The sequence below is a fragment of the Epinephelus lanceolatus genome, chromosome 10 (genome assembly GCF_041903045.1).
Source record: "Epinephelus lanceolatus isolate andai-2023 chromosome 10, ASM4190304v1, whole genome shotgun sequence".
NCBI classification, from domain to species: Eukaryota; Metazoa; Chordata; class Actinopteri; order Perciformes; family Serranidae; genus Epinephelus; species Epinephelus lanceolatus.
Genome location: NC_135743.1, coordinates 15,108,920 through 15,134,686, shown reverse-complemented (window position 1 = coordinate 15,134,686; position 25,767 = coordinate 15,108,920). Strand labels below are relative to the sequence as shown.

Sequence of the window (25,767 nt, the reverse complement as noted above, 5' to 3'; positions counted from 1 at the left end):
TGGGTTTTTTCCCTCGTTTCAGAGACAGAAATATAGTAAAGTGATGTAAAGTTATCAACTAACCAGACTTATTTGTTTTAACACCTGCCTTAACCCACTTAGTCTTTATATCCACATTATTGATGATTATTGATCAACAATCTCATTGTAATAATATTTTCTGCAACTTTTTTGTTTGCATCTGAGAATATTTGGTAAGAAATATTGTTATGTTCGATTTTGTCTTCCTGTCCGAGCACTGATAAGGTGCGCTGGAGAAGATTTAAATATAAATATGTTATTTTATTTTTTTAATATACATTCTTTTTTTTGTATTGTGTTTTGAGATATAGCCTAAAAATATCGCGATATAATTCTCAGGATATATGGCCCAGCCCTACTTCAAAGAAAACTGACAAATTAATACATGAGATTCATGTTTTTAATCTTCATATATTGGAATCTATAATGCTTATTACATAATTAACCTGAGTGTAGTCCATATACAGCTTCCAGTATACACATTTTCCCAGTTTTCCTTATGACAACACAACAAATGACACTGACAGGTCATTTTTCCCATGTGAATGAGGCTTTTGTTTTGTGAGGAGAACGACAACCAGGAGTGACACTCCTTCGCCTCAGGCAGTTTGGCCAGCTGCCTGGTTAAAGGCAGGCAGCCCTTCATGTAACAGTCAATCAGTCAGTCCGTATCTTCAGGCTCCACTTCCTATGTGGGGCTGCTGCGAGTTCTGGGGATGCGTATCCTGCGGCTCAGGGAGCGAGCGAGGCGGTCCATAGCTCCAGCAGTCTTCCCCAGCTCCTTCTGAGAGGTGAGACCTTCAATATTGCCACTGTACCACATGACCCAGCCCGCCAGGGACAGCAGCACCAGGAGGGCTCCTGTGTACACCAGCAGATCCCCAAAGTCTCGGCCTTGGATCTCAAGTTCAGCGAAGACCCCCAGCAGTAGGGAAATCACACCCAGTAAGTCCATGAGCACAGCAAACACCAGGGCCAGCTTACAGTGGGACAGGCCGTCATATTTAGGTGCCATGGCTGCACTGGAACAGAGAGGGGAGGATGTGATATGGAAATGTTGCCTTGTCTCTGTGACTTTTAAGTTACATTATAGAAATACAGACAAATATTCTTAACTAATTCAAACATTAATCAACCAATAAGCTGTAAGCAAGTGTTTTTTTCCTCCAATAATACCTAGTTATTTTAAGATAACAAAGCAATATGCAAAGGTACATTTTCAATACTAGATACTGGCTTCTGTTTTGTTGCATGTTTGACACTGCATTTCAAGTCACAACAAGTGCCACACCTGTCCGGCGCGTTTCACAAAACTTCCTTTACATGCAGCCCAACCACACAGCAGCAGAGTCCACATTAATATGAACATATTCAAGGCAGAAACAAAATCCCAAACTTACCGTGAAGTCAATAAGTATTTTAAATTCAATCGTGGTCACAAAGGAAATCGTGTTTCTTTCCGGATCGATTCTAAAGAGCTGCCAGCCGACACTGAAACCTGACACCTCGGCACCTGCCCTACCTGTCCTCAGGTGTGGCCACCATGTGGTGTCGACACTACGAGTGGGAAATGCTGTTGCATGTTTTGCCAGCGAATTTATAATGTTTTAACATCATATCAAGAAAAATGCTCCTGAATGTGTAATTTTGCTGCACACAAATGATTATTTTTACATTTATTATTTTTAAAGCGTAATATATCTAAAAAAAATGTCATTTCACTGCACACAAAATTAATTTTAACATATTTATATAACGTTGCATATTCTAAGCAAAACTGCTCCAGAATATGTAACTTTACTACACACAAAAATATTATTATTTTTTATTATTTATCTAAAGTTAAATATCTAAAGAAACAATGGATATCTAACTTACACAAAAATAATGTTATTTTTACATCTATTATTTATGTAATGTTGCATATTTTAAGCAAAATGCTCCAGAATATGTAACTTTACTACACACATAATTACTTTTTTTTTTTTTAAATTTATTATGTATATAAACCTACATATCTAAAGAAACATATGCTCCTGGATATCCAACATCACTGCATACAAAATTATTATTATTTTTATTTATTATTTATATGGCGTTACATATCTAAAGAAAGAGAAGCTCCTGGATATCTAACATTATTGCATACAAAATTATTATTATTACATCCATTATTAATTAAACGTTGCATATTTTAAGCAAAATTGCTCAGTAACTTTACTGCACACAAAAATGTTATTATTTTTTATTATTTATCTAAAGTTACATATCTAAAGAAACAAATGCTCCTGGATATCTAACATTACTGCACACAAAATTATTATTAATTTTTACATAAATTATTTATATAACGTTGCATTTTAAGCAAAATTGCTCAAGAATATGTAACTTTACTACACACAAAATTATTATTTTTATTTATCATTTATATAAACTTACATATCTAAAGAAACAAATGTTTCTGGATATCTGAAAGTACTGCACACAAAATTATTTTTTTTATATATATACATTATTTATATAACGTTGCATATATTGAGCAAAATTACTTCAGAATATGTAACTTTGCTTAACACAAAATTATTATTATTTTTTATTATTATTATTATATCAACTTACATATCTAAAGAAACAAATGCTCCTGGATATCTAACTTTACTACACACATTTTTTTTTAATTCATTATTTACATAAACTTAGATATCTAAAGACACAAATGCTCCTGGATATATAAATTTACTCTAAAAAAATTATTATTACGTACATTATTTATATAACGTTGCATATTTTAAGCAAAATTGCTCCAGAATGTGTAACTTTACCAAACAAAATATTTTTTTTTCTTTTGCGTATTATTTAAATACATATTTTAAAAGACTCGTCGCTTTAAATACTATATTGAGCTATAGTAACTTTACAAACAAAGCCTCTACAGGACTTTTTAAAATTTTATCTTAATTTTATTTACTGAAGACACTCATCCGGTAATTTCATTAAAACCGGAAATGACGCAAGACAGTGATAAAAAAGAAAACATCGGTAATTGTTATTGTTAGCTTGTTAGCTAGCAGTCGAACTGGTGAATGGAGATATGACAGAGTAATAACGTCTTATTACATGTGCACGATTAAGTTATTACAAACGTAAAGTGGTATGTACCAATTTCTGCACAATATATTGGTAGCATGGAGACTGTAGTAATGTCCGAATGGCGGAGTTAAACACTAAAGTGTACAGAAAGGATGGAATTGTAATTTTATATTCGCAGCTAAATTCTTGCTAGCGTTAAGCGAGGCTAACGTAGTGCGAAGCTAACTATAATGTTAGCAAGCTTCCATATTGTGAGCTCTGTGCCTGGCTGCTACAAACTTATATTTGAGCAACACATCCAGTTTTACTGTGTCAGTTAATGCGTGCATGAGCAAAGAGGGTTATAATAAAATTAGCTATGGTGTGCTGGATGTGTGGGCTTGCATTTAACACGTCTAGACACATAGAGAAAGCTTGTAACGTTACCTTTTGTAAATAAATGTGAGCATAAGCACTATATTTATGTAACGAAGGCATTCGTAAGGTCGGTGCATAAGTGTGAAATGTCCCAGTGACCTCTTCAGTAATTAATTTTTCATTGTTCATGTTGTCTGGTGTGTAACGTTGTGAGATGGAGGACGGAAACAGGAGTGATGCTGCTTCCACATCCAAGAGTCACGCAGGCTCACTCCACCTGCAGAGTAAGCTCTGACAAACTGCAAATACACATGATGTTCAAGCATACAGCTGTAGGTCAGGTACTTAATTAACACTGTGCATATTTCCTCCTGTTCAGCTCCCAAAAATGAGGACGCCTATGAAATTGCCATTCCCTATGAGGAGAGCAACTTTGAGCAGCAAGGTTTTTTCAATCAAAGTGATCAGAACTTTGATGGTGAATGTCAGAATCACTACCAGAAAGTTCACTTTTTCAATCTCTACGATGATTTCATTGTTCTTGATGCACAGCATTGGTGATTTCCCAAATTATCCTGTCTGTCCTCCTCAGAGTCGCCCCCATCTGCTGGCCCATCTCCAGTAAACAACTCATACATGGTGATCACCAACCTGCGGACCCAGCTACAGATCTCTCTGGAGAAAAACTCTTGGCTGCAGAAAAGGATTGAGGACTTGGAGGAGGAGAGGGACTTCCTCCGTTGCCAGCTGGACCGCTTCATCTTTTCCACAAAGAGCCAGGGACAGGAGCAGAGTCAGAGCCAGTACAGTAATGGTGAGGACAGAAGACAGGTGTGAGATGATAACCTGTTTGACAAATGTTTGAAGTATAAGTTGATCAGGAACAGAACTTCCCAAGGCAAGTCTCTAAGGATGGAAAACAAATTCTTACCTCTTGGTATTTGTCTTGGTAGGTTATGAATCCAGACGATTCAGCTGGAGGGCAAGAAGAGAGGAAGATCGTCCCGTTGGTAAAAACAAAGATTTATGCACTACAATAAAATAAATACAGTATGTATTTCATCTTACATCTTTCTTCTCTTCCTAGAGCAACAGAAGACGGAGTCTCAGCATTTTCCCTCACGTCAGTTTATCCAGCGAAGGCCTGGCCCTCCAACCATGGTACCTTCCAAAAACAATGTCTCCAATCCACTAACCACTCAGCTTGCCTCTATAAATGCTCTGTTCAACTCTACACAATCCCAGGCCCTCTTGCAAGGCCATAGCCATAGTACTCCCAACACCACAGCCAGCGGGAGCAGCGGCAACAGCAACAGTGCTGCAAGGTCATCCATGAATGAAATGAGTGGGCATAGCAACATGGGTCCAGGTAATGCAAATGGCACAAAGCTACCCATCACCTTTGTTGATTTCTTTCAGCTTGTGATGTTTGCTGAGGGAATTTTTTATGTTCTCATTAGAGTCACTTTCACTCTTGGGAGAATCTGATGAGTACTTAGAGCAGGAGGGCTACCTTGAGGAGGAGGAGTTGATATCCGGGGAAGATGTAATGCAAGACACCATTAACAGCAACAGACACCAACTAAAGAGAAGACGGGTCTTCCGAGCCCCTAGAGAGAGGCAGAGAGGTAAAGGAAGGAGAAAAATCCTGCATAAGTCTGTTATAAAGTATTTCTGATAAGACTGCTGTAGCTAACTCTCTTGTACATTCTTCTTCAGTGAAAGATGCTGCTGGAGTGCTGTTTCGCTACAAGAAGATCCTGCTCACATACCAGCGTCTGAAAAATATGTCGAAAGCCTTCCAAATCCACGGTGTGGACCGCAACACGGTGGCTTCCACCACACCCATTGCTGAGCTGCTACTAGTGGCCCCAGAAAAGGTGGCAGAGGTGGGCGAGTTCGACCCATCCAAGGAGAAGCTGCTGGACTATGCCCGGCGCTGCTACACGGCCCTGGATGAGGAGACACTTAGCAGGGTGCAGGCCCTGAAGAAGAATAACCTGCTCCTGCCCATCTCCTACAGGTTTAGACACTGAGCAGAGAAGGACAGAGGAATGGGACGTCTCTCTGGAAAACATATGAACTGCAGCTGAGCTCCTTTGTTTTTCAGACAAACATTTAGCATCTCACTTTTTATTATCAATATGATGTCACTTTCTTTGATAAATCTATCACCATTGTTCCAGTAATATAGAGGATGTGGGAGTGTCTGCTGCAGTCGGAAAGGGAAAAAAATGGTTCTCATTGCTCAAAGAGCGAACGTGGCATGTCTGTGATTCAGAATTTCTGGACACGAGTGTGTCTTTACGATTGGGATTATAGAGTGTAACCAACTTAGCTCATTCATGTTTCAGCCTTTGCAGAGATACACTGATCTTTTCTCACCTGAACATCTGGATCAGCTTGTGGTTGGTAGTTCATTAATTGATTGTCTCGATCATTTCAGCTCCTGACAGTGTAAATGATTTTTAAGCGTAGCCATTTTTATCACTTTATGTGTGCAATTATGACATGATCCCAAAAATATGGTAGCTGTCAATCACAATGTCTGTGTATGTTAAAATTATGTTGCACTTAATAGATTTTGTAGAGTTATACTGTATTTTTAAGAACATTTCATTTTGTTTATATTGCTCTGTGTGTCTTTGTTAGATCATTTTTAGCATTGTCATTATATCCTCAACCATTTTCACTTGCCTTAAAGCAATTATGTGATCTCCTCGTGTGAGACAAGCGACAGTTTTGGACCACTTTCACTTCCTGAACACCCTGAAGAGAAGGACAGTACAGACTACAGTAAAGACAAGTCCAACATTAGCTGCAGATGCATTTCTGACAGTAACATACTTCTTGCAACAAGATTCACGTCTCTTAGATAAAAATCAAAGACAGACACATATGTTGGTAATATTGTGTGTGTTTGACTCACTTTAGCCCAGTTTTAACAAGAATACTGCTGCATTACTCTGATGTTCCACTAAGGGTTGTACCAAACCTTTTTGTAAATGATCTGCACTAAAACACAGTAAATGTCACTTCTTATGCTTCTTTTATTGGGGCTCTTGCTGTAATGCTTTTGTGACAATTATACCTTTTGTAAAACAGCACAGAGCATTTACTATATTAGCTATTTGTAACTTTGTGTAACTTCCGGTTCTGTGTGGGAAAAACTGGGCATTAATCACACAAACAATTTTATAGTGTGAGTTACGGCATCAGCAAAGCAACTAGCTTGTGCCTACAGAGGATCTATTATTGCTTCCCACTACAAATGCATGTAAAAATAATAGCTCATTGATGGTTTGTAGTTTATAGAGGTCAAAATCTATAATTCTCAAAGCAGCAGACTGTTGATTATATTGTACAATAATGTGTGGTGTTTATACCGGTACAGTGAAATTATGAGATCTCTTATATTAAATCAGATAAGGGAACAGTGGAATACTTGGTTTAAAATTTCCTAAAACATTTTTCTTAAAAGTAAAAATAGAGGTGCTCCAATCTGTGGAAATTACACACATTCAGTGTCTGATTGTTTGTATGGCTTAAAGGCAAGCGGTGCATGGTGTTGTGCAGCTGCTAAACTTAGCAAAATCATACCAGGGTACAATGTTTGAAACAATAATCTGTCTCGTTTCTATGTCTCATATTCATGTATGTTGAGAGAAATGTGTATCTCACTGAAACAATGGCTATCAATCACTAAATGTATATTAAGGCACTAATCCCAATAAGGCATTTGATTGATTAAAAAATGTAGATTTATTCATCTGTGATATCCATTGGGGAGTAAAGGGTTGTATGGTTTTGTCTGTCTGTAGGAGAGTGTGGCAGACAGGGCAGCCACGGGCTCATACGTAACACAAAATGCAAATAGAATGTTTTCTCTTTTAAGCATTAGGAACTGGGCAACTACATTATGCTGTGAGTGGTGTTTCTGCTTAGAGACAATGTAGCTTTCCTTTGAGCACTTTATTATGTAACTTACAGTTTCTCCTGTAAAAACAATGTAGTCAGAATTGTATCCTTCAAAGTCAATACTGATATCACATAAAGAGCTTGTAATTTTTTTTAGTTAGTTTGATAAACCCAGCTTGTGCTAACATCTTTAACTTTCAGCAAATTCAATGAACAGCAGTGCACTATAGATATATATATATATACATGGCAATAACTCTCCCCAATGGCAGTGGCCCCCCAGCAGGACAGTGCACCATGCCACACCACAAATGGCCTGGAGAACATGACAAAGAGCTCAAGGGATCCAACTGGCCTCCAATTTCCCCATACCCCCATCTGTGAGAGCATCCGTGGGATGTGCTGGCACCCCACCTCACAACCCACTGCAGGACTCAAAGGATTTGCCGCCAACACCCTGCTGCCAGACACCACGGGGCATCCTTGACAGGTCGGTCCGGGCCAAATATGATCCAGGGAGGCCTCACTGTGGATCTAGGTCCAGTGGCCTTAATGAGTTGGCTGATCGGCGTGCAACTGTGTGTGTGTGTATATATACACCTATCAGCCAAAACATTAAAACCACTGACAGGTGAAATGAATAACATTGATGGTCTTGTTACAATGCAATTTTCTGCTGGGAAACTTTTGGCTCCTGGCATTTATGTGGATACCACTTGACACACAGCACCCACCCAAACGCTGCTGTGGACCTAGTACACCCCCCAATGACAACAATGCACCTTGATGGCAGTGGCCCCCAAGCAGAGCAATATGCCATGCCTCACTGCAAAAACTGGTCAGGAGTGGCCCAAAGAAAGTGACAGAGTGCTCAACGCATTGACCTGGCCTCCAAATTCCCCAGATCTCAATCTCATTGAGCATTCGTGAGACGTGTCAGTACCCCAGAGGTACCCCTGATCCACAGTGGGGCCTTTGTGGATCGGACTTGGCTCTGACATGTCAAGGAATGGAAACAGGACTTCTTGGGGTGTGCTTTGGAGTCTGGCACTAGGGCCTTGGCGGCTGATCCTTTGACACCTGTTGGTTGCGAGGTGGGGTACTGGCACGTCCCACAGATGCTCGATCAGATTGGGATCTGGGGAATTTGGAGGCCAGGTTGATGCCTCGCACACGTTGTCATGTTCCTCGGGCCATTGCTGAGCATTATTTGTGGTGAGATGGTCAGTATCATTCATGTCCTCTGTCAATGGTTTTAATGTTATGTATGTATCGTCTCTTCTCATAAGATGCATTCAAGAGTCCAACCCCAAAGTTAGGGAGCCATCTGGATCTATCAGAAATATTTTTATACAGTCTATGGTCAAAACTGGTGACCTGCAAATTAAAATGGGGCTCCAACGTTACAAAAAATAAAGTGAATAAATAAAAACTTTAGCAGCAGTTAATGAGACTTTATTTAGCTGTGAAAGAATAAAGAAGGGGGCTGAAGAGGAAACTCTTTTATCTACCGTGTGACCCTGACGGATGGAGTATTAGCTCCGTAGCGTCCTTTTTCACTCACCGGAAACCTGTCATTCATCAACTTCCGGTGTCACGGGGTTCCTGGGAGACGGAGCAAAAAAGCGGGCATACCGAAATCTTAATTGTTTTCACTAGCCTTTAAACATTTAAAAGCGCATGCATTTGACTTATATAGTCAAACAATTGCGCCTTGTGGACCAGTGACCCCCTGGGACCTGCATTTTGCGTGGAAACGAGTCTCATTCATCCGTCTTTCGCAGCAGCTAGCAAGCTAACGAGCTAACGAGCGTCCACACTAGTGTCTGGAGCAGGAGGCCTATTCTTTTGGACTTTGCTACAAGCTAGTTAGCTAACGTTAGCAGGCTAACCCATGCGAACACGTTTTCTTTCTCAATGATTCTGTCTGTTACGTTGTAAATATACACCACACGGCTGATGTGCGTGCTGGTTAACGATTTTTGTAAGTTCTGTTGTTAAATAGGCCGTTGGGTGAAGCAAACTTAGTCGAGCTAACTTACATCTACGGGGCAATTGCTTTTAAAAGTGTTGTTCACTTTGTTGCTAGCTTAAGCTAGCCACCGCCAACTGAACAACGCAGTCGCTGAAAACGTAGCAGCCTTCAACCCACAGAGATGTCGGACTTCGACGAATTCGAAAGACAGCTCTCTGAAAACAAACAAGGTAAATGAAACAGTTTCACATCAGAAATATAAAACGGTGGCGGTTAGTTTTATTGTAATCGCTGCTTTCATTTAAGCTAATCGTGGATATGACTATTTACTGGAGCACTGTTAGCTAAATTATTAGCCTACATTCTTTTATCATTTCAAATGTGATGTATCTCATCAGATAATTCTGTCTGACCAATTATTGCGTATGTCAATAAGCTTCTGTGATATCCTAATAGCGGTAGCTGTTGTTGTAACGTAAGGATTTCTTGCATTGTTTCCTTAAGGCAGGGGCAGTCTATGTCATGGTAGTCCAACTGCCTGTACCAGCTGACTGAATGACTGGGGCTGGTAACATTCATCCGTTGCAGCTGTTGCGTCCAGCGAAAATTTCCAGTGCTGTTTACCTATTATCGCCTTCAGCTTTCTCACACACACACACAGGCGGTAACGTCACCAACCATAGCCTCGACCCTTATCCCATATTAAGCTCAGTTTAACCCAGATCTACATTTACACTCAATACACTGTCCCAAGGTAGTAGTCAACGCTTGGCTATGAGCTGGGCAAATTACACATTGTGGCACTTAAAACCAAATTCATACTATGTTTTTTTATTTAGTTTTTATTTCAAATTCAGAGGACACATTGCATTTATTGGTAACTAATCCATTCAGCATTGTACTCACATGTAAGCTGTAGTTTTGTTATAAAATTGCTTACTTGTAGTTTACCAATACCAATTCTAGGATCACCATATGAACTGAGTTGAGGTTAGATTCATACTCAGCTGTGTCACTCATTGGATATGTGATTGCAGTCTAAGAGAATATAACACACTGGGCTGTTGGATATTACTAGATTCTTTGGGATGTGCATTATGACAGATGTTGGTATTTATGATTACTATATTGCCATGCTGTGTTATTGCTATGTTTTTATCCTTCCTCTGACTGGTAAGTGGGTATTACATATTATATACTGTTCTGTAAGTTAATAAGCCCTTCATTCCCGCAGCTGAAAGGGACAAAGAGAACCGCCACCACCGCCGGTCCTCCTCCCGCAGCCGTAGCAGAGAGAGGAAAAGGAGGAGCAGAGACAGGGACAGACGCAGCAGGGATCGCCGTGGGGATAGTAAGGAGCGCAGACACAGACGCAGGTTAGTACCTCTTATAAACTTAGACCTGGACCAAAGAACTGTGAAAACCACTGGGTAAAAATTGTGTCTTTCATTCAGGCATACGCCATCACAAAGAACAATTTTGACCATTTTAATTTAAAGAAGCTAGCATCTTTCACAGTTAGCTGTAGATGTATACAAGCATGCACACATTTTTACAGGTTCGACATCACTCTGAGTGTGCACGCAGACGTGCCTTATTGCCATACCAGCATGTCTTCTCCACGCCCTCGACTTGGTCTTGGCATTGAACCAGTGGCCTACTGTATTGTAGGTGGCTGCAAATTCCAAATTCAAGCTAATGCAAGCAAATTTAAGTCCTGTCCTCACAAGCCCGTTCCTGTCATCCATTCAAAATTTGGGGGTTGATGTCGTCTCAATTTCACTGGCAGATACCAATCTTGGCCCCAGTGTAAATTCACAAAGCTTGGCAGGTGTCTGCAGCAAGTTGTGACTGTAACGTGAGGCTGTAGATCACAGTGATTGGTTTAGACTGGCTTCAGACGAGCTGGTCGGCTGCTACTGAAAATTAACTGCATATAAGCCTGTGAAATATTATTCCTATTATTTCACTAACAGATTGACTTTCTTAGAGTCTATTTTGGATGATGTTATTTTTATGGTCTCTGTCCCAAAGCCCTTTGTCACAGGTGTTAATGACATTGTAGTAATTTTGCCTCCAGCTTATGAGACAAGCTCTCGAATACACAAAGCAACAGCTGCTGTAACCTCTTTTTATATTCTTGATAATTTAACACAGAACATCAAGACTAACTCAAAATGGTTTTATGAAGAATTTAAGATCCACCCTGGAATCATAAATCACACATACTGGTATTAATAGAATTCCTGTGACACGAATGGCTTTGTAATTTGCATATTCACTCTGGTGTCGCATTGTATCAGATGTCTTTGACACATGCAGCCGAGCATTGCGTGTGTGATTGTCTCATCGTGATGAGCCTAAGTTGCGTTGTTTGATAAAAATCTGTTTAGGCTTGTGGCTGTGGGAACATTTTCATATGTGTGCAAGCTCTTCCTACAATACTGCCAAAACCGCTGATAACACCTACCAATGTGACAGTCCTGTCTGTTGTCAGGGAAACATGATCGCTTTTTGACACATAGCACCTGTATGTCTTTTTGGTGATTAGAAGTGTTGAGAATTATATCTTTCAAACAATGTGCTTTTAGTAAATCTAGTATTGGTTAGTGTTGGTTAATTGAATTAGTTAATGAATTTAATAGAGGCTGACTTTTAACAGTTTGAAGCTATATCTCTTTACTGAATGCATTCTTCCTAACGTGTACTTTTGTAAGGCTTGTTCAGGTTGGCTGTGAATGTGACCTCTGGCCTCACCCTGCACCTTGTTTCTCAATTTAAAACAAGTCACTGGTGGTCACTCAGTGTGAGCAGATGTAAAATTTGACCCCTCCCCTTTGCAGCTGCTGTGTATTTTTGAGGATATAATTTCTGCTTTCATTGCATCATTAGTTGTTCACAAATGGTATTACACGTCAGCTGCGAGGCTCACTGAATGCACCGGTTTTTGAAATACACAAATTGCAGAGGCTCATAAGAGCTTTTTTAGTAATTGGTGAGGGTCATAGAAAAGCAGGTTCTAATTTTGTGAAGTAGAAATGTTGGTGAATGTCATGATTGATTTCAGAGAAATGTGAAACCCTTCCAATGTCATTTCAGCTCACCATCCAGCTTCCCCCAGGACAAAGCTGGAAGGTAATACAGCAAACTAACACAAAGCTGGTTTGTGCATTACTGCAACAACTGCAATTTAATGACCTGCCTCTGATTCTTTGTAGTATTGGCTCATTGTGTAAACATCTGCCTGGGTGGGGTTTTGTGTCCCTTTATCCCCTTTCCCATCATGTTTACAAAGTTTTTATTGATCCAACCCCCCCCAAAAGTGACTACATTTTGTTGTGTACTTTTTGAAGACATGACTCATCATCACATCTAGTAGTTTACTGCTGAGCTAATGAGAGATGTCTGTTACATGTTGATGGTGCGTCTTTTATTTCACCTTCTGTTTCTCCAACAGCCGTTCTCCACACCGTGAGAAGAAGAAGAACAAGGTAAAGAAGTACTGGGATGTCCCTCCACCTGGTTTTGAACACATCACTCCCATGCAGTACAAAGCCATGCAAGGTAACATCCCACTTTCCACTGTCCTAGTTTTACAGTTAAGAAATTGATGCCCATATGCTACCTTACTGCAGCACATCAGTAATATGCTCATCAAGTTACTGTATGATTATAGTAAAAAAAATGTGATTAGATTGATGAATGTTTCCTGTCTTTGGCTTTGCTCTCCAGCTGCGGGCCAGATCCCAGCCACAGCCCTCCTGCCGACCATGACTCCAGATGGCCTGGCTGTTACTCCCACCCCTGTCCCTGTCGTGGGCAGCCAGATGACCCGGCAGGCCCGCCGGCTCTACGTGGGCAACATCCCCTTTGGTATCACAGAGGTGAGGAACAGGACAGCATTTGGCTTTTGAGTCGAGGGTTATAAGCCTGTTAGGTTTCTTAATATGACTTTTTCATCCTCTTCATCCTATTTCATCCATTTCATTCATTTTCATCTTCTGCGTAGGAGTCCATGATGGACTTCTTCAATGCCCAGATGCGTTTGGGTGGTCTTACTCAGGCCCCTGGGAACCCTGTCCTTGCAGTACAGATCAACCAGGATAAGAATTTTGCCTTCCTTGAGGTGAGATAATATTTCTATAAACATATCATGTGTCCTCTTTGGGTTTAATGTAGCAATTTATAATGTAATGACCTTTAATTATGTCTCTGTGTAGTTTCGTTCAGTGGACGAAACAACACAGGCAATGGCCTTTGATGGCATCATCTTTCAAGGCCAGAGTCTCAAGATTCGTCGTCCCCACGATTACCAGCCCTTGCCCGGCATGAGCGAGAACCCCAGTGTCTATGTGCCTGGTACACAGCCACTTAATGGTTTTTAACCCCTAAGTACTTGTGGCATAATTCATGAGTATTCAAAAATACATTCCTCACAGGAGCTTGCTCTCTGTGCTTCCCTGTTCATGTTTCTTACTGTTGTCTTCATGTCTCCTGCAGGTGTGGTGTCCACAGTGGTACCTGACTCTGCTCACAAGCTCTTCATTGGCGGCTTGCCCAACTACCTGAATGATGACCAGGTCGGTATTTCTGCATTGGACAGCTAATGTACGACACTCATACTGCCCAACACATTTATATTTCCTTCCAAAACAGTATTGACCTCCTTAACCATGGCAATTAGTATTAGTAGATTAGATTAGTATGAAAGTCGACCATGTCATACACACTGAGTTCTGTATTGTCCTGTAAAAAGAGAAGAAAGACAAAATGATGCTTTTATGCATGCAGCAAGGTTGTTATAGCCAACTAAAACAAGGTGAGAAAAAGCATGTTAGTTACCTGAAATAAGAATAAAACTGAACACAAGCAGAGATACAAGCAAACATACTCTGTAAACTAACTAAAATTAAAGTGAATTAACGACAAAGATTAGTAGAAAATAACAACTAATGAAAGATATAAAACTGTAACTCTGGCTGCCATTAAAGGCAATATTACACTTTGGTCTGTTTTGTTCACCTGATGGAAACGCCTGAAGTCAGTGAAACTTTCTGAAATTCTCCAAACCTTCTGTGACTCTTTTGTCTTGTGTGTTTCAGGTGAAAGAGTTGCTGACGTCATTTGGCCCCCTGAAGGCCTTCAACCTGGTGAAGGACAGTGCTACAGGCTTATCTAAAGGATATGCCTTTTGTGAATATGTTGATGTCAACCTTAATGACCAGGTATCCAATGCTACAGAAAAAAAGACAATTTTAAACAGACTATCCAAAGACTACATTGTCATTTTAAACTTCCACAGTTGCGTATGGCTTTTGAAAGGATAACTTAAAACCTTGGTATTGTTACAGGCTATTGCTGGGTTGAACGGCATGCAGCTGGGAGACAAGAAGCTCCTGGTGCAGAGAGCCAGTGTGGGATCCAAGAACGCCACTCTGGTGAGTGTCCAAAAGCTGGACAGATGACAGCAGGGTGGTGGGAGGCTGGATGCTCTTTTAGAGTTGCAAAATTAGATAAAGACACATTGCTGACGAAATCTACTCTGCAAATATATCTGCCACACTCTCGGGCACACTGCTAACAAGTATACATGTAAAACTTTTCCTGGTCAGCAAGCTTATGTTTGCAAAGTAGTCCAAGAAAATATTTTGCATAAGCATCAGCTGTCAAGTACCGTAAACTTGGTCGGTTCCAGTGTGTTGCATGTGAAAGTTTAATCCACAGTCCCTGGCTTTAAAACTAGTAACCACTCGCTTTATTGTTAGCAGCTACAGCTCACACTATTGCTAACATTTATCATTCATTATTAATTATGTGCATTATGGTATCGCAGAAAGCAGCCTGAAATTTGATGAAGCACCACTGTTATTTGTAGATAAACGACTCGGGGACATGGTGCACTTTATTCACACACTCTGAACCATCAGTAAATTATTAAATACAGCTAGATGATTAAAGCAGGGAGAAGATGGATGTGAAATCATATAATGAAGGCTGTGGTTTCACTTTAATCACAAATTAAAACATTTTCTCCCTTTTAGTGGTAAATAACACGAACGCTGTAGACGTAAGAGAGAAAATGTTTTGTTATTCATGCGAGCCAGCACTGTAAGGGGTTTCTTAAAAGTCACAGCAGCAGTCAGCAGTTAAATATGACACATCCTCTTTTCACCTTTATTATGTCTACACTGAATGACATTGAAGATGTCATAATAACCGTAGCACGTTGTTAGGTAAATTACGCCACTGACCCCGTCCCAACTTTTCTGTCTGTCCTTGCAGACAAGTATAAATCAGACCCCAGTGACGCTGCAGGTGCCAGGTCTGAACAGCTCAGTGACTCAGATGGGTGGCCTGCCCACTGAGGTGCTGTGTCTGATGAACATGGTGGCCCCAGAGGAGCTGCTGGATGATGAGGAATATGAGGAGATTGTGGAGGACGTCAGGGACGAGTGCAGCAAGTACGGCCAAGTTAAGAGCATTGAGATACCTCGACCTGTGGACGGCCTGGAGGTGCCTGGGACTGGCAAGGTAGGAACTGCTTTATTTAATTTGATCATCCTTAGTTAGATTTGTCCTGAGTTGCAGGTCATGAAAAATTATGTTACATGGCAGTGTGAGGAATCACCTGACTACGGACAGATGACGATGGTGTCTTTGTAAGATTCTTGACTCACCAGACTGGAAAATTTATGCTTAAAACATTTAAAAGACAAGTAGCAAACCAAAAAATAAGTTGAACAGCTTTATCAAGCGGATGTCTCAAGACTGGGTAACAAGACAAAGAAGGAAAGTTGGGTATTCTTCAAAGAACACAGGTGTGAAGAGAGTGAAGGATGTGAGTGAAGGGAAGACTCAGGGCACTGACACAAGTAAGGAGGCTCCAACATGGACGAAATGTTTAACCAGAACTTTCCAAAGCAACCAAGAAGCCCTAATGTTAAACTCGAGAAGATTAACTTGACCATTCGAAACTTATCCAGAGAATTTAAAAGCGGTGGAACACAGGTGATGTGGAAGATGACTTGGGAAAGGAAAATGCTCTGGTTAAGGAATTATCCAAGCAAGTTTCAAATCTCTGCTATCGGGTTAAAGACCTTGAATCTCGCAGCAGAAGACGTAACATCAGAATGATGGGACTGAAGGAAGATAGGGAAGTAGGGGATCTGATTGGGCTACTGAACCGCATATTTCATTACGCACTGGACTTAGGTGCGAAAGAGCCTTGCCTCGCGACCGCACCCAGACACAGAGGATCCACCTCATCTGATCATAGTGCACCCTTTGAGATGGAGTGACAGGCAGAAGGTCCTTACCGCAGTAAAGAAAAAATATCGTCCTCTTGGAAAGGGCAGCCTTTCTACATTTGGCAAGCTATATCAGCGGAGGTGCAGAGACAACATGCAAAATATAATTAATGAATAGAGAAGCTGAAGAAGCAAAACTTGAGGTTTGGAATATCATAACCAACCTTATTCGTCACCGTCAGTGGAGTAACGTTGATGTATAACACACCTGAAATGGCACGGGAGGAGCTACAGAAGTGGCTGCAGAGGCAACCTCTTTTCTTTATATAAATGCCTGTGTCCCTTTTGTATCATTCTGCCCTGTCTCTAAATTCAAGTACATAAACCAGTTACAAAAACAAGCTACAAAGGAGTTGATACATATGGGGGATGCAAATAACAGTTGTCTAAAACAGGAACTGCTTTTGGCAAGAGCAGAGACACAGGCAATGGTGCATGAAGAGTGTGCTTTTGCATGATATAAATTAAGAAGGAAATATGATGAAAATGGGGGAAAGGCATACCAATTGGAAAAAACTCGAACAGGAGCACTCGATTACTACTTTAATGGAGAGTAGTGGTACCATCACAAGTGATCAGGAGGTGATCAATGATACGTTTTGGACATTTTCTCATCACTATACAAATCTGAATTTTTATCAATTTCTTTGTGAATCTACCCATACCAAAATTAGATGAACCAGAAAAAGCAACATTAGAGGGCCCCCATTTCAGAGGTAGAAATTCTTAACACTATTAAATGTTCAGCAAATGGGATTCACCAAGAGTGAGTGGTTATACTACAGAATTTTATAAATGAAAGAAATCTCCCCACTGTTTCTTTGTTGATATCATGATGTTGCACGTAAGCAATGCGAACAGCTGTTATATCATTGTTGCCCAAACCAGGGAGAGACCATTTGGACACAAACAACTACATGCCTTTAAGTTTGCTTCATAATGATTACAAACTATTTGCTAAAATATTAGCGAAACGCTTAGAAAAAGTTACATCCAATCTAATTCACCTTGATCAGGTAGGTTTTATCCTGGGGGGGCGCCTATCCAATAATATGAGGAGGCATCTGCAAATTATGCCTATGTCCAGAGCTCTCCAGCGTTCAGTAGTAGTGGAGTGGATGCGGAGAAATCGTTTGACCAAATAGAGTGGCTTTACCTGATTTATACACTGTACAGATATGGTTTTGGTCAGAGGTGATTGCAGTGGATAAGAGCATTATATTATGAAGCCATTTCATCAGTTAAGAGCAATGGCATGGTTTTAACACCTTTTAACTTGAACGCTCCACCAGCCAAGGTTGTCCCTTGTCTCCATTATTGTTGAACCAATTAAACATATACGTCGATGATACTATGTTGACCTTGTCTAACCCTTAACGCTCCATTCCAAAAGTCTTAGAAATTGTTAAATCATTTGGCAGTCCTCTAGCTATAAAATAAATTGAACCAAAAATGAAGCCATGCCTTTTAAATCACTGGTCATATGTTACAGATCTTGGTCCAGCTTTGAATTCAGAGCCTTTACTACATGCTATGGCTAAGGACCTGAGAAGGTGGTCTACCCTGCTTCTATCCTTACGGGGCAGAGCTGAAGTGCTCAAGATGAACCTAATATTGAATTTTTTTTGTTGTCTTCTGAGCTATTTTATCTTTCAAAACCTTGGTTTGATAACATTAACAAAATGTTTTCTTCTTTTTTGTGGAAGGACCAAAAGCCTAGAGTTACTCAGAAAAATTATCTCTCCCGAGAGATAGAGGGTTTTTTGGAGTCCCAGATATGTATCTGTATTATCTTGCATGTAATGCCAGGTATCCTTTACATTGGTGCTATAAAAAGGATAGAATCGGGGTTGGTTACCTGGTATTATTAATGGTATTATTAAGTTCTTATGTGATATAATTTTAAAAATCTATTTAAAAAAAAATGGGCATCACAAGAGCTGACATAGCATCATATCAATTTTAGTACAATACAGCCTTTAAAGCAGCAGGGAATCTGCTATTAAATTATGTATGGCAGCAACGAAACATCACAGAAATTTCACAAACCATTGAAAATGGAGTGATTTTAACCTTTGAGGAGCTTTAGAAGGGGTATAACCTGAACACAGATACCGTCATATAGTATCCCCAATTGAAATAAATTCTCTCAAAGCTCTGCTGGCATGGTTGTGGTCAAGTGGGAACTTTGATTCATGTGCTGTGGCACTGCCCTGTAGTGACGTCCTTTTGGACAGAAGTGTTTCATTTGACTTCAGTAATAATATCAACCCCTCTCCTTGTCTTGCTGTTGGTAAGGGTATAGGGCTGCACAGTGAAGATCAACAAATGACAGGGAAACTGTAAGCTCAGCCTTCTTAGCTGCTAAAAGAATGATTGGAATTGGAAGATTTGTAAACAAATGTTTCTCAATAGATACTTGAATTTCTCAACCGAATGTATGGAACAAATACTTAATATTTTCAGCAACACTAAATACAATTCTGAAATTAATCAGGATAAAATCTGGGAATGTTTTTCAGCCTTTAGATTGGCCAATAATGATGACTAGTGCTGAGCAGCTCTACATGGGTCTATTTCAAGACTTAAGCGCCCTCTATACAGGTCAAGTGTACATTATAAGAATGAAGTAAAATGATTGATTAAATCATAATGTACCCGAGTCAGAATTATGTTGCTCAATCAGATTGGGCCGTTTTTATATGAATGAAAGTGGATGCCGAGAAAGCATTTTGTGTTTTTTAAAATTTTAACGAGGCTCAGTGGGATGTTTGGGATGTTCAGTAACAGCGGCATTCACACAAACAGGAATAATTAGCAAGAGAAGTGCAAATAAGCCTGAAAATTTTGAGCAACCTTTCTGAAACTGAATCAGACGACAGTGAATTGTGCTCGTGGCTATGTGAGCAGTGGCAATGGAGTCTCCACAGCACCTCTAGCAGCAAATAGTGACTTGAGTAACCTCTATAAAAAGCCCCTTTTACACTGCCAGATTTTCTGCGAATGTTGGGCCGTTTTGCTGGCATAGGGTAGTCATATTGGCGGAACCCTTTTAGTTTAAACAGACCGAGGCGGCCTTCCGCAACGGGAGGGGCTGTTGAAGACTTGTGGGAGGAGCTGTTGATGACGCCGCACGTGTGACCCACTGGCGGTGGATAAACAGGAAACAGCTGATAGCAGGAATTAGCGATCAGTTAGTAGCAAGAGGGAAATGCAAACCTGACAGACACTGTAAAGATGAGCAACTGGGGAGACAAGGAATTGTGCGCCCTCCTTGTCCTCGCAAACGAAGAGGCCATTAACTGTCAGATGACGGGAACAGTGAAGAATGAGCCGACTTACGAGAGAATCACCGAAGGACTGACCAGCCGCGGCTTCCCTCCCACGTCACTGTTTACGTCACATGCTGAGCTACATGTTTTGCTATTTGCTCACGCCCCCCATTGCCCCGAAGAAGGCGCATTCTGTATAAACAAAAGTAGGTAGGCGTCATTTTGCCGCACTCCCCGATTTTGTTTTTATACTGCCAATGCTGAAAAAAAGACTGATTGGGCTTTCCTGCAAATTTGCACAGTTCCTATCTAAAAAGGGCTAAAAAATCTTCTTAAAAACCTGCCTCCTGTGTGAGCTGACGAAACCTGTGTGAGGTAGTCCTACGCCACTGTATTTTAATGTCAGTCATAACAGTGCCACTTGTGGGGTTTAATATTGTCTGAGGTGGTACGTGTTGTAAAAAGTTTGAGAACCAGTGTTACATGCTGATAAACCCTCTGTCCTCACTGTAATCTTTTTCCCCCTCTCTTTGTAGATCTTTGTGGAGTTCATGTCCGTTTTTGACTCCCAGAAGGCCATGCAGGGGCTGACAGGAAGGAAGTTTGCCAACAGGGTGGTGGTGACCAAATACTGCGATCCAGACGCTTACCACCGCCGGGACTTCTGGTAGAGGAGGCATGAAGAAAAGATGGGATGAGGGGAGGGATGGGGAGGGAGGGAGGGTACATGTATCGCCCATTTCAAAATCGGCCCCCTGATGAATTTGGCAGAACAACATTTCAGGTAGATCTGGGAGTATTAATTGTTTGACAGATGGCTTTGGTGGTACCCAATTTATAATTTGAGATCTACTTGAAATGTCCAGTATTTAAAACAGATATTTGGATTGGTGACGGAGATGAATTGGGAGGGTTTATATTCAGTCCACTACAGAGGGGACTAGATTTGGGTGGTGAGGGTGTAGCTGGGTGGGTGGGGGAGTCAAAGATTTTTGAGAAATGTGTGTAATAATAGGTCCAGGGTGGGGTCAACAATTTTTATACTTTGTGAGACAGGGACGTCATGTTGGGTGGGAGGGGGGTGCCCCACTTTAAGGTTTGTATTTAAATGGAGGTAGCCTGTTTTAAGTACATTAGAAAGGAGCTGCAGTAGGGAACTAACTGGACTATTGTGATGGGGAGGAAGGGTGGAGAAAACAGGAGTGTTTATTCGAGAGAGGGAGATGTGGGGGAGATGGGGAGGAAGATGAGGGCATTTTTGTTTGACCATCTAATCTAGATACTCAGTAGTTGTAACATCCACTTCCGTTTTACCACCATCATTAGAAAGGGCGAGAGGAGACTTCTCTTTTTTTTTCATTTCTCCATGTTGTTTCGTTTCTCATCAGATTGCTGCCCCCCTCAGGACGATTGTTAGAGAATATGTTGTCTAATTGGACTTTATCTGAATGTCAACTGTAATTGTTTCAATACTGTGTGTAGCTTCACTGATTTGAGCTGTAACATCACCTTGTATTCAGGCCGCAGAATAACACGAGCTGCAGAAAAAGAACGTTACGCCAGTTTCTCTTTCCCTTTTCTATTTTCTGTAACTTTTTTTTTCACGTCCATCTTTTGTGCACAGCTTTTAACAGGTGAGGTTGTTTTTGTCTCAGCAGTTCAGTCCTGATTTAATTCAAGAGGAAATAAACAAAGGAAGATGGGGAGAGGCAAACAGATTGGTATTTAACAGGGGATTTTTATCTTCCTTACCAAAAAGCCTTAATGTTATTACATGTCAATTCGCTAAGGGAAAAAAAGAATTCGGCTTGCCCCCCTTTATCAATGATGTCTGTATGTTTATAGATGTCTTGTTCTTTGGTCTTGCATCACTAGTTTTCATTTTCCCTTGTTTCCCAGCAGATTTTGGGTGTAAGATGTTTTGGACCCGGTTGTTATTTTTGTGCAACGTCTCACCTCTTTGACAAGACCAAATAAACATGTGACTAATACCCACGACTCATGTTGTGCCACAAGGTGAAACCAAAACCACACAACTTTGTCTTTGTTCTGCCGACTGCCAGCCTGATTTGTTTAAATGACTAAGTAGATAAACTGATAAGCGATGTTTCGTACACACTAAAGAATAACACTGCAACTGGGCTCTCTAGAGATTCATAAATTAAAGCCTGCAGACTGAAGACTTCCTGTCATACACCCTATTAAATTTCTACAATGAAAAAATTATGTCACATTTTAGTGTCAAGCGTTCATTATTTTATTACGTTAGTGGTTTTTCACTACATCTAAGAGGTCGTTGTTTGGATGTTAAACACTGTATGTACATCTGCTTTTCTCTCATCTCCCTCATCTTCTGCCCTTGATTCTCTGAGGACCACATGTTCACACTGTACGGGCTTGAGACTATGCTTTCATTTTGGTTTGCTTAAGACAGCGCTGAAGAGAGACTGTGTCAGTGATAACACTTTTGAGATGTTACTCTTTACTTTCTGAAATCTGCTTTCTCAGTGTCACTGTGTCAGTTAATTTCTTTTTTTTTTCTCTCTGGAAAAAAGTGATTTCTTAAATGATTTAAAAACCTTAAAAAAAACAACACACACATCTAGTTTATAAAAAAGCGAAAACAGTCTTTCATTTGTCCAATTTGTTTTCAAATGTTGATTAAAAACTGAATTTACATGATGTCTTTTCTTCTTTTATGCTTCCGCCCACGTCCACCCACCCGGCCACAGCACACTTTTATTCAGCCGGCTGGTGATGACATTCACAGTTAATTATGTAGATGGAGCAGACTGTAGCCGTGTCCGAGCGGTTTCATTCAGTTGATGGCATAATTTATCAAGGCCCTGTAGTTGATGACAATGTCCTAACGATGGGGCTGTTTCACACCCACTAAAGGTACTCCCATTAGATTTTTTTTTTTTTATGTGATATGACATCCATATATTACAACAACAGGACCAAGGGACCAACAGGACCCTCTGTAACACACCCTAAATACATTTGAGACTGCACTGACCTCTCCCGGTTCAAATCATTTCTCAAAACACATCTTTTTAAAATGGCTTTTAATGTGTGAATGATGTGTGTATTTTATTGTAGTCTATTATTTTGTGTTTTGTCTTGAAAAGCACTCTAAAAATATGGGAGAGGACATTTTCCACAACTCCAAAATATTATCCAAAAATGCATTTTCAGCAACCTTACCAAATCCTGTCATCCCATTGGCTTCTTTATTTATGTAAGAAATGTATATTATTTTTTTAGTATGTTGTTCCAAGACCTCTCACACACAGATCGATTTTTAGTCAGATATAGGGATCCTAACTTAAGATATCCTCTTTAACGTCATACAAAAGTCATCTGTTTGACAATTTAAAACGTAGTATGTGCCATAGCAGGTAAATGTATGTAATTATAAAATGCTTAGAAATCCTATCTTCCTCTTTCTTAAGGTAGAGCTGCTTGTTGTGTCTAAATCCATCCAGAAACCAAGTGAAGTTGTTGTCTCTGGTCTTTCCCTTCACACTGAAGTCAGTTCACATGAGCACTCCGTCTTGGTCAACAGCAATAGATGCCATAAGCTGTGTCCACCTGGGACTGGGACTGTAAAACAGTTACAGGAAAGCAACAAATCCCTGACATGAAATAAGGTCCTGTGTCAGCTCTATACTGCATCTGCATCGCTGCGCCCCAGTGCACAAAACCCAGCAGCAGGGCCACTGATGCATCACTCTCTCTACCCTGCTGTTCCCGGAGGGCACAGATGAAACAGCAGCTCTCCCGGGCTGCCAGAGCCATATTATCCACCAGAGGGAACATGTAAAACTGACCCTGCCTCTCGTATAGATCAGGACATCCAGGCTGCCTGACAGGAGACCTATTAAATGTTATTAGCAGCCGTCCCCAGGCCTCATGCTGCAGTGAGGATTGCAAATACATTATCTCCCTCTAGTGGTGAATGTAAAGCTGTGTGATGGTCATTGTCATTCTGGGCAGTGCCTCCCCATTGATCCTCATTCAGAAAGATAGAACACTGCAGCAGTGGGAGAGTGCAAGGCTGGAGTAGGATGGATGCAGTACTCTCTGTACATATGGCAGTTTGCATTCAGTGTATGGAGTTAAAAGAACTGAAACATCCCATGAAACCAAAGTGAAATTCCTTGTATGTGAACAAAAACTTGCTCATTAAAGCTGATTCTTATTCTGTGGTTGTTTGATTGTATTCTCAAGGCAAACTAAACTATGACATCATAATGCCATTTCTCCTGACGTACTGTACTGTCTTTTATATTCAACTCTAAGGACACAGAAGACTATGACTTATGATATTTTTTATTAAAATACTATACCATGACGTTTTTTCATTATTCTGGACAACATCATATACTATGACATTTGTTCGTGAGTTTTGACGACATACGATACTATGATGTTTTTTCGTGATTTTTGACGACATACTATACTATAACTTTTTTTCACGATTTTTGACAACATATTATACTATGACTTTTTTTTCATTATTCTGGACCACATACTATACTACGACGTTTTTTCATGATTCTCGACCACATACAATACTATGACTTTTTTCATGATTTTGGACCACATACTATGCTATGACGTTTTTTCATTATTCTGGACCACATACTATACTATGACGTTTTTTCATGATTTTGGACGACATTTTAAACTATGAAGTTTTTTCATGATTTTGGACGACATCCTATGTTATGACCTTTTTTCAGGAGTTTGGACGACATAATATACTATGACGTTTTTTCGTGATTTTAGACGACACCTATACTATGACTTTCTTTCATGATTTTGGACGACATATTATACTATGACGTTTGTTCATGATCTTGGACAACATCCTATACTATGACGTTTTTTCATGATTTTTGACGACATACTATACTATGACTTTTTTCACGGTTTTGGACCACATACTATACTATGACGTTTTTTCATTATTCTGGATGACATACTATACTATGACGTTTTTTCATGTTTTGGGACTACATACTATACTATGACGTTTTTTCATGATTTCTGACGACATACTATACTATGACGTTTTTTCATGATTTTGGACAACATTCTATACTATGACTTTCTTTCATGATTTTGGACGACATATTATACTATGACGTTTGTTCATGATCTTGGACAACATCCTATACTATGACGTTTTTTCATGATTTTTGACGACATACTATACTATGACTGTTTTCACGGTTTTGGACCACATACTATACTATGACGTTTTTTCATTATTCTGGATGACATACTATACTATGACGTTTTTTCATGTTTTGGGACTACATACTGTACTATGACGTTTTTTCATGATTTCTGACGACATACTATACTATGACTTTCTTTCATGATTTTGGACGACATATTATACTATGACGTTTTTTCACGATTTTTGACGACACACTATACTACAACGGTTTTCATTATTCTGGACCACATACTATACTATGACGTTTTTTCATTATTCTGGACCACATACAATACTATGACGTTTTTTCATGATTTTTGACGACATACCAAACTATGACGTTGTTTCATGATTTTGACGACATACTATACTATGATGTTTTTTCATTATTCTGGACCACATACTATATTGTGACGTGTTTTCATGATTTTTGACGACATAGTATACTTTGACGTTTTTTCGTGATTTTTGAAGACGTACTATACTATGATGTTTTTTCATGATTTTGGATTACATACAATACTATGACATTTTTCATGATTTTGGACAACATACTATACTATGACATTTTTTCATTATTCTGGACCACATACTATA

At 40.0% G+C, this 25,767-nt stretch overlaps 3 protein-coding genes across 10 annotated transcripts; 2 read left to right on the top strand and 1 right to left on the bottom strand.

Annotated features, from left to right (window-relative positions):
- Positions 1 to 403: 403 nt before the first annotated feature.
- LOC117266388 (transmembrane protein 238-like) lies at positions 404 to 1,568 on the bottom strand. Of its 2 annotated transcripts, none has more exons than XM_033641558.2 (2): positions 1,422 to 1,568; positions 404 to 1,038 (listed from the first exon to the last, which is right to left on the bottom strand). In XM_033641558.2, the coding sequence occupies exon 2, from the start codon at positions 1,034 to 1,036 to the stop codon at positions 710 to 712; it is 327 nt and encodes a 108-aa protein (XP_033497449.1). In that variant the 5' UTR covers positions 1,037 to 1,038; positions 1,422 to 1,568; the 3' UTR covers positions 404 to 709. The 2 variants fall into 2 exon arrangements, with proteins under 2 accessions (XP_033497449.1, XP_033497448.1); XM_033641557.2 differs by having other exon boundaries at positions 404 to 1,043; positions 1,422 to 1,564.
- ccdc106a (coiled-coil domain containing 106a) lies at positions 842 to 7,233 on the top strand. Of its 4 annotated transcripts, none has more exons than XM_078171617.1 (8): positions 842 to 966; positions 3,683 to 3,752; positions 3,848 to 3,946; positions 4,061 to 4,282; positions 4,422 to 4,478; positions 4,556 to 4,837; positions 4,929 to 5,096; positions 5,188 to 7,233. In XM_078171617.1, the coding sequence occupies exons 2-8, from the start codon at positions 3,683 to 3,685 to the stop codon at positions 5,502 to 5,504; spliced, it is 1,215 nt and encodes a 404-aa protein (XP_078027743.1). In that variant the 5' UTR covers positions 842 to 966; the 3' UTR covers positions 5,505 to 7,233. The 4 variants fall into 4 exon arrangements, with proteins under 4 accessions (XP_078027743.1, XP_033495524.2, XP_033495521.2 ...); XM_033639633.2 differs by lacking the exon at positions 842 to 966 and adding an exon at positions 3,045 to 3,172 and having other exon boundaries at positions 3,848 to 3,913; XM_033639630.2 differs by lacking the exon at positions 842 to 966 and adding an exon at positions 3,045 to 3,172.
- A 1,742-nt stretch (positions 7,234 to 8,975) lies between these two features.
- On the top strand, positions 8,976 to 20,711 carry u2af2a (U2 small nuclear RNA auxiliary factor 2a). 4 transcript variants are annotated; one of them, XM_033640744.2, is made up of 12 exons: positions 8,976 to 9,591; positions 10,596 to 10,737; positions 12,461 to 12,496; positions 12,819 to 12,925; positions 13,094 to 13,245; positions 13,371 to 13,487; positions 13,582 to 13,720; positions 13,862 to 13,941; positions 14,464 to 14,586; positions 14,713 to 14,799; positions 15,644 to 15,892; positions 20,477 to 20,705. In XM_033640744.2, the coding sequence occupies exons 1-12, from the start codon at positions 9,543 to 9,545 to the stop codon at positions 20,609 to 20,611; spliced, it is 1,416 nt and encodes a 471-aa protein (XP_033496635.1). In that variant the 5' UTR covers positions 8,976 to 9,542; the 3' UTR covers positions 20,612 to 20,705. The 4 variants fall into 4 exon arrangements, with proteins under 4 accessions (XP_033496635.1, XP_033496634.1, XP_033496636.1 ...); XM_033640743.2 differs by having other exon boundaries at positions 8,977 to 9,591; positions 13,582 to 13,738; positions 20,477 to 20,710; XM_033640745.2 differs by lacking the exon at positions 12,461 to 12,496 and having other exon boundaries at positions 8,977 to 9,591; positions 13,582 to 13,738; positions 20,477 to 20,711.
- The last annotated feature ends 5,056 nt before the right edge of the window (positions 20,712 to 25,767 follow it).

Excerpts from the sequence above, each read along its gene's own strand:
- LOC117266388 (XM_033641558.2), bottom strand. The coding sequence starts at position 1,036 with ATGGCACCTAAATATGACGGCCTGTCCCACTGTAAGCTGGCCCTGGTG.
- u2af2a (XM_033640743.2), top strand. The coding sequence starts at position 9,543 with ATGTCGGACTTCGACGAATTCGAAAGACAGCTCTCTGAAAACAAACAA. Across the intron at positions 12,497-12,818 it reads CCCCAGGACAAAGCTGGAAG|CCGTTCTCCACACCGTGAGA; the intron begins GTAATACAGCAA and ends TTTCTCCAACAG. Across the intron at positions 14,587-14,712 it reads ATGTCAACCTTAATGACCAG|GCTATTGCTGGGTTGAACGG; the intron begins GTATCCAATGCT and ends GTATTGTTACAG.
- ccdc106a (XM_078171617.1), top strand. The coding sequence starts at position 3,683 with ATGGAGGACGGAAACAGGAGTGATGCTGCTTCCACATCCAAGAGTCAC. Across the intron at positions 3,753-3,847 it reads AGGCTCACTCCACCTGCAGA|CTCCCAAAAATGAGGACGCC; the intron begins GTAAGCTCTGAC and ends CCTCCTGTTCAG. Across the intron at positions 5,097-5,187 it reads CCCTAGAGAGAGGCAGAGAG|TGAAAGATGCTGCTGGAGTG; the intron begins GTAAAGGAAGGA and ends ATTCTTCTTCAG.